The following is a 10,622-nucleotide window of genomic DNA, read 5'->3' as shown; positions in this document are numbered from 1 at the left end:
GTATGGCTTGGGAGTGAGGGAGATAAGTTGTACGACTCTGCTAGATTGAACTCATTTCTAGCTTGCCACATTGTATATACTTGAAGCGTCTCTGTGTCGAGCTTTTGGACATCTTATGTGTACTGGTAGCTCTTTGATTCATATAGTAGACGACTTAGTCCACGGTGAACGTTCGGCGTCTCGTTACCACAGCGAGATGGGTAGTGGAAGGAAGAGAAAAACTTCACACATGTGGAGTGATGATTCTTACGACATGAATAGAAGACCTAAAAACCACGAATAAGAAGAAGCATATAGGCACCTAAAGGGAGGCGGAAGAACAAAGGCGTCTGCCAGGGTGCGCAGGTAGAATGACAATATGCGTCTTCGCATGCTGCTTGGGCAGTGGAATCCAGGTGCACTTGACGGCACCACCTCAGGTTTGACATAGTAACATGATTCTTACACGTTGTCTTTAGTCTAAGATAGATATCGAGCTAACATGTCTTGTCACGGTCTGGAGATGAATATGGTGTTGAATGACGCTGCTTCGTTCGTTGTCTCTCCGTAAGGCAGGATCATGCTGTGCCACGGGGAAGTTCCCAAGCGCAAGGAGCGAAGACTGGACGTTGGATTATAGGTATATGAGGTAATGGTCCAATTTTCAGCCACTCCGTCCACCGAGATATATCTTGACACGACTAGTGGAATACCTGGATCTCCTCACACTCGGATATGACGCCTCCGTACTTGAGGAGAAGAGTGTCTTTGCTGAAAGCCATCAAGACATGGATAAGCCATGGAATCATAGACTGTTGAAGTTCCTTACGAACATTCCGGAAATGTCTTCTAGATGCGCTAGTGGAACACTTGTTAGCCATTGATTTCAATCGCCAGTGTTGCCATTCGGCAGCTCAGAAGCACCACTAGGCGGCAAGTAAGATTTCCTGGAAGTAGTGCCACGGGGTACAAATGTAGGCATCGTTACCTTGGCGAGTTTGTTCATGACAATTGACTTTTCCGGAGTAACCAAGTCTTCGCCTATGAGAAGCATCCAAGGTAGATGTCCCTGAATGGTGTTCTTTCATGGGGTAGATATGTAGAAGCGTCGAAACCATCCATGATGCCTCTTTAGCCCCCCACAATGCTATGAAACTAAGAAGCTGGAGACAAATCCAGGGGCACTTGGCCTGGGGCCTTTCCCCACGGCACGAAACAGCGACGAATGTCTGATGGTTCGAATGACGGGAGATACCGTAACAAGGATTTTTGGGTTATTTGCGTGTCAGACACGTCTCTGGCGTGGTATTGGACAGCGGGTTTGCCGTTTCTTGACGTGATCCTTCCAGCACTTCACGATACAGGTGTGCCCCAGTTACCTAACACCAACAAGCGAATAATTTCTGCGCCATCCAGCAAATAGCAACGTGGGCTGTCGAGCTCAGGGAGCGTCTCATGGTACTGTTACAGGACAGCTGCGGAGATTGACAAATACTTTTGGGTCAGCACAGTGTCTGCAAGGTCATGAGAAATCTAGAAAACCAAGAACATGTACTGCGTATAACTGTCGTTGCAATGCAAGACAGGCTCCAACAGTGTAGAAGCATCCATCTCGCTGGGCTCGGTTTATGATTGTCTGCCACTTCTGCTGAAACTTCAACGTCGCTTGCGTCGATCATGCATGATGCTATTCCCGCGCTTGAAGCTGTCTGGTGCAAACCAAGAGGACTATGACAAAAATCGCGTCTCAAAGGGAATTGACTGTCATGATCGAACATATTTCGAATTGTTCTAGTCACGGCATCACGAACTGAAGTGAGAGGCGTGCGAATAGCCGAGCGTCCTGCAGGTCACCGGGGTCAGCCGGAGCATGTGGCACTAGTGTAGCATCTCAATGGGAACTAGTCTGGGGATGTCAAAGAACCTCAGAAGGCTTTCGGGATGAACGAGGCAAAGTGACAAGAAGAGTGGATGGAGACGCGCAGGCATTTTGGTGGGCCTCTGGGGAAGGTGCCCTGGGTGCTTACTATCGGATGTAGTGTAGGTGCGGTTCCTGTGCGTGATGCCCTGTTCATCCCATCGCAACCCATCTGGATCGCATCCCATCCCATAGGCATGGTCTTGAGTGATGTCGTCCCATGGCAAGACGCACTCGTGGCACTGGATACATACCTATGGCGGTACTCTCTTCGGCTCATCATGGATATCCCCTCCAAAACGGAAAACTTCCACTTTACAGCCCCAGAATTTGCCAGGCCTGCAGGCGGCGTGCGGCCAGGCAATTGCAGGCTTAAAGGAGGCCAAACTGAGCACGGGCTTATCGGTGTCTGGGCTCTGGGGTAGGCCGGGACAGACCGACCAATCAGAGCGCGCCCCTCCCGTGCTGAGAGGAACTGTGATCTCGAAGCGTCCAGTCCGCCTAGCCATCCATTGGATCCAGTCACCCACCCCGTCCACCCATCATCCACCCCGGGCCATCCACACTGGCTGCCAGGACTCCATCCTCGCTCCTACCTTTCTTCTCTCTGGCTTCAGTTTTGCTGCGTCCTGTCGTCTTGCTACCTTTCTGGCCCAGTTCGTTGCGCAAACCCAGACGCGGACACGGACAGTAAAGACACCAGCCAGGCCTCGCGACCCGGCTCTCTGTCGGACGGGGACTGTCGCTGTCATCCCATAGCCAAAAGTAATAAACCACAAACAACTTTACCCAAGCATACAGCCTACAGTCAAGATCTCCAGTCGAGAACCACAGTCGACACCCTACACAGAGCTCTGTGGTTCCCGCCCTCGACAGCCTCAAGTGCCACTAGTGACCCGGCCACTACCACCTCCTCTACTACCGTCGCTTCGCTACGGGGACCCCAAGACATCGATCCCCATACAAATGGTTCAACAACCGTCCAGCCTCATCACCGTCAGTCCGCGACAAACCCAGCGGCAACGACACTAAACCCTGGCCTGACTGCCCTCGACCTTTTGCGCCATGGCGATCTTCGCCATGGGCTGGCAGAAGCCCGACAATGTCGCTGGCTCATCTGCCCCAGCGATCATGGTCGGCCTGTTTGTCGCCACAGGCGGCTTACTCCTTGGCTATGACACTGGGTAAGCCTCTCTTCTGAATGCACTCGGGCGCGGCGAGCGCGTCGATGCGACGGATATGCCATGGGGCATGCAATGGCATCTGCGATGGATACTGGCTTGATGCTGCGTTGTCGCAGACCAGACGACCAGACTCTCGAGATAACATCAAACTAAAGTGCTAACTATGCACCTCTGGCTTGTAGAACCATCAACGGCATCCTTGCCATGCAATCGTTCAAAGACCACTTTTCGACCGGCTACATCGACGGCAACGGACAGCCTGGCATATACCCAAAGGAGAGTGCGTTAATCGTTGCCATGCTCAGCGCCGGAACCGCCATCGGAGCCTTACTCGCTGCGCCTCTCGGAGATCACTATGGACGTCGCCGGTCCCTTATTGGCGCCATCGGAATTTTCGTAATCGGCGCCATCCTGCAGGTTTGTGCATATAACATCGATCTGTTGGTGGCAGGAAGGTGTGTACTTTTACCCCTAGGCTTTGCTTGGCTCATTTTTGAACTAACGTGGACAATATCAGGACGGTTGCCGGTGTTGGTATCGGCATTGTCTCAGTGCTTGTCCCCTTATATCAGTCCGAGATGGCACCCAAGTGGATTCGAGGAACACTGGTGTGCACCTACCAACTCTCCATCACCATGGGGCTTCTTGCCGCTGCCGTGGTCAACATCCTCACATACAAATTGAAGACAGCTGCTGCCTACCGGGTACCAATAGGACTTCAGCTAACCTGGGCCTGCGTCTTGGCTCTGGGTTTGACCGTGTTACCCGAAACTCCTCGTTACCTCATCAAACGTGGAGACAAGAACGCCGCTGCGCTTTCTCTCAGTCGGCTGCGTCGACTGGACATTACTCACCCTGCCTTGGTCGAGGAGCTTGCCGAAATCGAAGCAAACCATCAATACGAGATGGCACTGGGTCCCGATTCTTACAAGGACATTCTCTTTGGCGAACCTCACCTTGGCCGTCGCACGTTCACAGGTTGCTGTCTGCAGATGCTACAACAGCTTACCGGCGTGAACTTTATCATGTACTATGGAACCACCTTTTTCAATAACGCTGGCGTCGGGAACCCCTTCAAGATCTCTCTCATTATGCAAGTGATCAACACAGCATCGACCATACCCGGATTGTTCGTGGTCGAATCATGGGGCCGGCGTCGGCTCCTGATGGTGGGCGCCATTGGCATGGCCATCTGTCAGCTGCTGATCGCTGCCTTCGCGACGGCCAGCGGCTCCAACAACCTATCAGCACAGAACAAGGTCCTCATTACCTTTGTTGCGATATACATCTTCTTCTTTGCTGCATCATGGGGCCCAGTTGTATGGGTCGTCACCTCCGAGATTTATCCGCTCAAGGTTAGAGCCAAATCCATGTCAATAACTACGGCTTCAAATTGGTTCCTCAATTTTGGCATCGCCTACGGCACCCCGTATATGCAAACGAACAGCGCAGCGAGCGACGAAAGCTCGATAGATCTCGGCTCTAAAGTGTTTTTCGTATGGGGCGCGTTTTGCATAGTAGCGGTCGGCTTTGTGTGGTGTATGGTTTACGAGACTAGCAAGATCAGTCTCGAACAAATTGATGAGATGTACGAGAGAGTTGACCATGCGTGGCACAGCAGGCGCTTCGAACCTAGTTGGAGTTTCCAGGAGATGCGAGACCTTGGCTTCTCCGATGGCGGCATACCGCCAACGCAGCAGCTGCAGCAGCAGCCGCAGCAGCAGCAACAACAACAATACCACCACCAACAACAACACCAACAACAGCAACAACAACACCAACTACAAGTTGACCTACAGCAATCGCAGTCACGCACTAGCAACTCCAGCACGTCTCAAACCGACACGGGCGGGAGCAATAACACCGGGGCGTCACAAGACGATAAACTTGTGGCATCCTTGGGCAACATCGATCTCAGCTATTGACGTTTTTTGTTTTGATTTTACGCTTATGGGTGGGGAAATCGCCGGTCACTTTTGGGCTACTATTTCCCTCGAGCTTTCTGGATATCAGCGACGGAGTTAGCGTGTTGGAGTTTGGAGCTTTTTTGGATTTGGGAAAAAAAAAAAACTTTTGGGTATCAACTCTTTGATCATCATGCTGAATATTTGTTTTTGATTTTGGGTGGCATTACCTAGGGGCGCTGTAGCTCTTGATCCCGCTTTGTTCCTTGCAGGCCATATCCTTGGGACATGGGCTTCGGATGACACCCATCGGATGCTTTACAGAATGTCTGTCTGCCCATTGTTGGTTATGGGCAAGTCAACCAGTGTACATGGTGCAGTTATCTGGGCGCTGATGAGGTTTTTGTGTCAAGGAATCAAAGACGATGGAGCTCTTCGTGGCGCGAGCTGGTTTTTATATCCATCACAGCGAACAACGACCCTCAAACGATGTGGCATCATGTTGATGGAAACGTGACACATCTATGCACATGTACCTCATTGTGCAATATAGACAGCCTGTGTCACAGACAAGCGGGATGTGCTTGATGAAGTTATGAGGCTACCCCGAACGGAATATGCAAGTAACCTTGCAGTGATGCTGGCGGGAAGGGCATCACGATTTTCTCTGGAGCAACCCGCCACGCTGCATTGTCTTCGTCTAAACGCCAACGGCACGAATGACCAGCGACTAACATCAGTACTACTAATACCTACATTTATTGAGGGAGGACGATGTAACATCAAAGGTTGAGTATCTAGGGGACAACAGAGTGGTCCTATGCTTGTGAAGGTTTGATACCATCCATATCTGCCCCGAGACGTCAATCGACTGATGCCGCCTGGGTTCAGCTCGTCTGATCTGGATCATCCGAACTCGATTCAAAGTTGGGAACGAAAAAACAGCCAGATCTGGAACTTCGTAATTTGTGATGCCTGGGATATCGGGTAGTACAGAGAAAGCCATTGCGTAGCCGTGAGGTGTTTAATAGGTCATTTGGGGCATCTCGTGGTCATTTCTTTTTCACTGGTCTTGCCTCACGGCTCGCATCGACTTAGTGACTTGATTGATCCTAGCTTGTATTATCTTCAATTCATTCGACTTATAACTCCTTTGACCGGAACTCTTCCATTTTTCTCTCATACTTCTCCGCCCCGAATAGCACTTTCTCAGTTCAGACAGCGACCATTTCAGCTTCACATCCTAACGCCGGGCATGTCGGCCGTACTTGTTCTCAACCAGACAACACCTCAGTAAAAGCGTTGTATACTTTCGCCTCTGCGGTCATCCTCGGCAACAACTACCGCCCCGGATATTTATTGCCTGGTTCCCCAAGACGTTGTTACCTTGCCAACTGCGGCGGCACATAAGTTTCGGTCCGACCAAGGCAGGTGCTCCGGGAGGCTGGTTTAGCTTTAACGAACTCCCGTTATTGATTGGTGCCCGCAAATCTGCGTGAACCAACGTCGATCAGGTCCGACCATGATGCGTCCGGGGAAGATTGGACAATCACAACTGGAGACAGCTACGACACCAGGATTGGCATGGATGACACAAATATACGGCTCGCAGTTGCGAGCGCAAGTGCAGCAGCAACCCCACGAAGCACATCCGAACTTGAACCCTACTGCCGTGCCTGTCGCCGGAAGCTACCTTAGGCACAGAGGTTGTGACATTTTCAAGGTAAGTCCCGCTTTCCTATCCCAGCCGGGAATCCGTAGATAGCATGATGAAAGGTACTTATTGAGCTCCCTCGCATGTTCACTTTCCAGCTCCGACCATTACATTTTCTTTCGCTTGGCTGAGCAGCAAGGGGTTGACCAACAACGTTGGGATAGCTACTCTACCAGTTTTGGACTCTTAATTACCCCCTCCCAGCAGCAGTCCTCCTCGCTCAGCTGCTCTTCGTCAACCCAGTCTACGCGGCCTCGAAGAGTAGACAGAACAACCTAAGCTCAGGAAAATTCGGCACACAACTAGTATCGAAATCCTTCCTCGACTTTGACGGAATTTACCAGCTCGAGGGCTCCTTCGGCAACAATCTACGAGCATCGACGTACCTGGGTATTTCCATATTTTTATATTGCCTGTTGGGCATTTTCTTCATATCCCAAGGTCGACGTGGGATACGACAAGTCTGGGGGACCGTCAATCCGGGTTTACTCGTCATGGCCGTCTTCACATCGGCTTCCTTCTTCCTTCTTGCGGCTCTTGTCCCTCAATGGACATCCGCTCAACATGTATCTGTGGTTGCAACGTCATCTGGACCTGGTGCGTTGAGCGGGACGGTGGCAGGGGATTCCCCTATGTTCACTTTCCCAACTTCAGCTGACATCGGACCAAATGTCTTACCTAACGTCTTCGACCCGCAAGCAGTTAATGTTCAAAACGTCTGTCCAGGATATACAGCTGCTAATGCACAAGAGACGGAGAAGGGACTCACGGCTGACTTGACCCTTGCTGGCCCTCCCTGCAATGTCTATGGCAACGACATCGAGCACCTGAAGCTTACCGTTGATTTTCAGGCGAACAATCGGATCAATGTCCAGATTCAACCTCGCTATACTGGTCCCGGTAATGAAACTTGGTTCATACTTCCTGAGGTGCTCGTGCCCCGACCAGAGGCCGAGCCTGATTCAAATGCGGCTGGAAGCAAGCTGGAAATCTCGTGGTCGAATGAGCCCACCTTCTCCTTCACAGTGAAGCGTAAGCAGACTGGAGATGTCTTGTTCACGACCGAGGGCCGTGTCCTTGTTTATGAGGATCAGTTCATCGAGTTCGGCTCCTCTTTACCCGAGAATTACAACCTGTATGGTCTCGGCGAAGTTATGCATGGCTTTAGACTGGGGAACAATCTGACACGTAAGTCTCTGAACATGAATGTGCATCGTGGATTGCATCTGACTAACACCATCTCCAGGCACGCTGTTCGCTGCGGATGTGGGCGACAACCTCGATGCCAACATCTACGGCAACCATCCGATCTATCTCGACACCAGATACTTCACCAAGGACGAGTCTGGAAAGTTAAGCTACGTTTCCGACCCGGCAGACAAGAATGCCAAATATGTTTCGTATACAAACGGTGTCTTCCTTCGAAATGCTCATGCACAGGAAGTGCTCCTCCGACCCGAAGGTATCACCTGGAGGACTCTCGGCGGAAGCATCGATTTGTACTTCTTTGAGGGACCTTTTGCTCAGGATATCATCAAGTCTTATCAGCTCAGTACCGTTGGTCTTCCTGCAATGCAGCAGTATTGGACTCTTGGCTTTCACCAATGTCGCTGGGGATACTCGAACTGGACAGTTGTGAAGGATGTCGTTGACAATTTCCGCAAGTTTGGCATCCCGCTGGAGACAATCTGGAGTGAGTGACCCAAGTCCTTCAGCATCAGAATTTTCCCCATCCATGCTTTTACTGACTTTTCAAAGCCGACATTGATTACATGAAGGGCTATCGTGACTTTGAAAACGACCCTGATCAGTTCAGCTACGAGGAAGGCGCCAAGTTCCTCGAGGAGCTTCACAAGAATCACCAGCACTACGTGCCGATTGTCGACTCGGCCATCTATGTTCCAAATCCTGACAAGCCAGAAGATGATTATGAACCTTACCACCGTGGACTCGAAGCTGATGCTTTCATCATGAACCCAGACGGTTCGCTCTATATCGGTGCAGTGTGGCCTGGCTACACCGTGTTTCCGGACTGGATTGGTGCGGCCCTCAACGGTACAGGTACCGTCAGCTGGTGGACGGACGAGTTTGTTAGGTACTATAAGAAGGTCGCTTTTGATGGCATCTGGATTGACATGAGCGAGGTTGCTTCTTTCTGCATCGGAAGCTGTGGCACGGGCAACCTGACGCTCAATCCGGTTCATCCACCATGGGGTCTTCCCGGTGAGCCAGGTGCTCTTGTGCTCGATTACCCCGAAGGTTTTGAAAAAACCAACGCGAGTGAGGCATCCTCTGCAACGTCGGTTTACAAAACGCAGTACCCAGACCCCACGACTACAGCCAGCACCACTAGCACTACTTCTTATCTCAGAACGACACCGACTCCTGGAGTGCGCAATATCAACTATCCACCATATGTCATCAACAACTTCCACGGCGACATTGGTACTCACGCCCTGAGCCCCAATGGTACCCACCATGGCGGTACAGTTGACTATGACTTCCACAACTTGTTCGGCCATCAAATCCTCCACGCAACCTACCAGGCACTTCTCAAAGTCTTTGAGGGCAAGCGTCCTTTTATCATTGGCCGCAGCACCTTTGCGGGTTCTGGCAAATGGGCCGGCCACTGGGGCGGTGATAACTATTCCCTATGGGCGTTTCTGTACTTCAGCATTCCCCAGGCCCTGTCCTTCTCCATCTTCGGTTTCCCCATGTTCGGCGTAGATACCTGCGGCTTCAATGGCAACACCGACCACGAGCTGTGCTCACGATGGATGCAGCTCAGCGCCTTTTTCCCATTCTACCGCAACCACAACGTCCGTGGCGCCATCAGCCAGGAGCCCTACGTGTGGAGCTCTGTGATCGATGCGTCCAAGAAGGCAATGAGGATTCGATACCTCCTGCTCCCGTACATGTACACGCTTATGACCCAGGCCAGCCTGTCTGGAAATACGGTCATGCGCGCACTCTCGTGGGAGTTCCCGCAAGAGCCGTGGTTGGCGGATGCGGATCGCCAGTTCATGTTGGGCAGCGCGGTGATGGTGACACCATGTCTTGTTCAAGGGGCCAATACAGTAGACGGCGTGTTTCCTGGTGTTGGCGATGGGACCATCTGGTATGATTGGTATACATACGAGGCCGCCAGTGAGGGTGTTCAGCCTGGGGAGAATGTAACGATCGATGCACCTCTGGGACACATTCCGGTTTTTCTGCGGGGTGGCCATGTCATCCCAGTGCAAGAGCCGGGCATGACTACGACGGAGAGCAGACAAAATGAGTGGAGTGTCATCGTTGCTCTTGATGGTGCGGGTAAGGCGAATGGTACGTTGTACCTGGATGATGGTGAGAGTTTGGAGCCGGGTGAGAATGTGAAGTGGGTTGATGTAAGTTTCCTCTTGTTCTTTCTACATGCCACTTTTTCCCTCTTTGCCTTGACTGTTTAGTTGGTCGCTTGCCACTCGCTCCCCTTGTGACAAGGTCGAAAGTGCTAACCGGGTTTGGCTGTTTTTAGTTTACGGTTGAGAAGAACTCATTTCGAGTGACACCTCAGGGCAAGTACCTTGACCGAAACTCGCTGACCAACGTCACAATTCTGGGAGTGGCCGAGGCACCTCTGAGAGTGACTATTAATAGTCATTTGCTCGGATCGGCTTCTTGGTCCTACGACCCCGAGGGGAAGTTCCTTTCGGTAACCGAGCTGCAGGACAACTTCAAGGAAGGGGCGTGGGCATCTAACTGGACGCTGTCGTGGAACTCACCCTCAAACTCGGGCTCGTCTCCTGTTCAGGGAGGCGGCAACAGACTCGAGTTCAGCACGGCCAATTTGCTCTATGCAGCTGCTTTCGGCATCCTTTTTGGCCGTATGTTTGTAGTTTAGTTGATCCGACGTTCAGCCAAGCACAGACAGCTAATCTGTGGGC

At 51.6% G+C, this 10,622-nt stretch overlaps 4 protein-coding genes across 4 annotated transcripts; 3 read left to right on the top strand and 1 right to left on the bottom strand.

Moving 5' to 3' along the window:
• Nucleotides 1-643: 643 nt before the first annotated feature.
• On the bottom strand, nucleotides 644-1,033 carry B0T23DRAFT_406177 (uncharacterized protein; the record flags this gene model as incomplete). The annotated part of the gene is made up of 2 exons (XM_062839088.1): nucleotides 644-750; nucleotides 904-1,033. The coding sequence occupies 2 exons, from the start codon at nucleotides 1,031-1,033 to the stop codon at nucleotides 644-646; spliced, it is 237 nt and encodes a 78-aa protein (XP_062690597.1).
• A 1,776-nt stretch (nucleotides 1,034-2,809) lies between these two features.
• Nucleotides 2,810-5,234, top strand: B0T23DRAFT_187264 (putative glucose transporter rco-3). The gene is made up of 3 exons (XM_062833162.1): nucleotides 2,810-3,081; nucleotides 3,264-3,536; nucleotides 3,599-5,234. The coding sequence occupies exons 1-3, from the start codon at nucleotides 2,963-2,965 to the stop codon at nucleotides 5,004-5,006; spliced, it is 1,800 nt and encodes a 599-aa protein (XP_062690596.1). The 5' UTR covers nucleotides 2,810-2,962; the 3' UTR covers nucleotides 5,007-5,234.
• On the top strand, nucleotides 5,153-5,512 carry B0T23DRAFT_187276 (uncharacterized protein). The gene has a single exon (XM_062833163.1). It carries the CDS (start codon nucleotides 5,299-5,301, stop codon nucleotides 5,500-5,502), a length of 204 nt encoding a protein of 67 aa, XP_062690595.1. The 5' UTR covers nucleotides 5,153-5,298; the 3' UTR covers nucleotides 5,503-5,512.
• A 1,681-nt stretch (nucleotides 5,513-7,193) lies between these two features.
• On the top strand, nucleotides 7,194-10,579 carry B0T23DRAFT_321603 (putative alpha-glucosidase precursor; the record flags this gene model as incomplete). Its single annotated transcript, XM_062835248.1, has 4 exons — nucleotides 7,194-7,887; nucleotides 7,946-8,392; nucleotides 8,458-10,085; nucleotides 10,214-10,579. 4 exons carry the CDS (start codon nucleotides 7,194-7,196, stop codon nucleotides 10,577-10,579), a joined length of 3,135 nt encoding a protein of 1,044 aa, XP_062690594.1.
• Between the last annotated feature and the right edge of the window lie 43 nt (nucleotides 10,580-10,622).

Source organism: Neurospora hispaniola, assembly GCF_033458365.1.
Source record: "Neurospora hispaniola strain FGSC 10403 chromosome Unknown B0T23scaffold_6, whole genome shotgun sequence".
In the NCBI taxonomy this organism is placed as follows: domain Eukaryota; kingdom Fungi; phylum Ascomycota; class Sordariomycetes; order Sordariales; family Sordariaceae; genus Neurospora; species Neurospora hispaniola.
The sequence above is the reverse complement of the archived record's forward strand: the minus strand, read 5'-3'. Positions and strand labels throughout refer to the sequence as shown.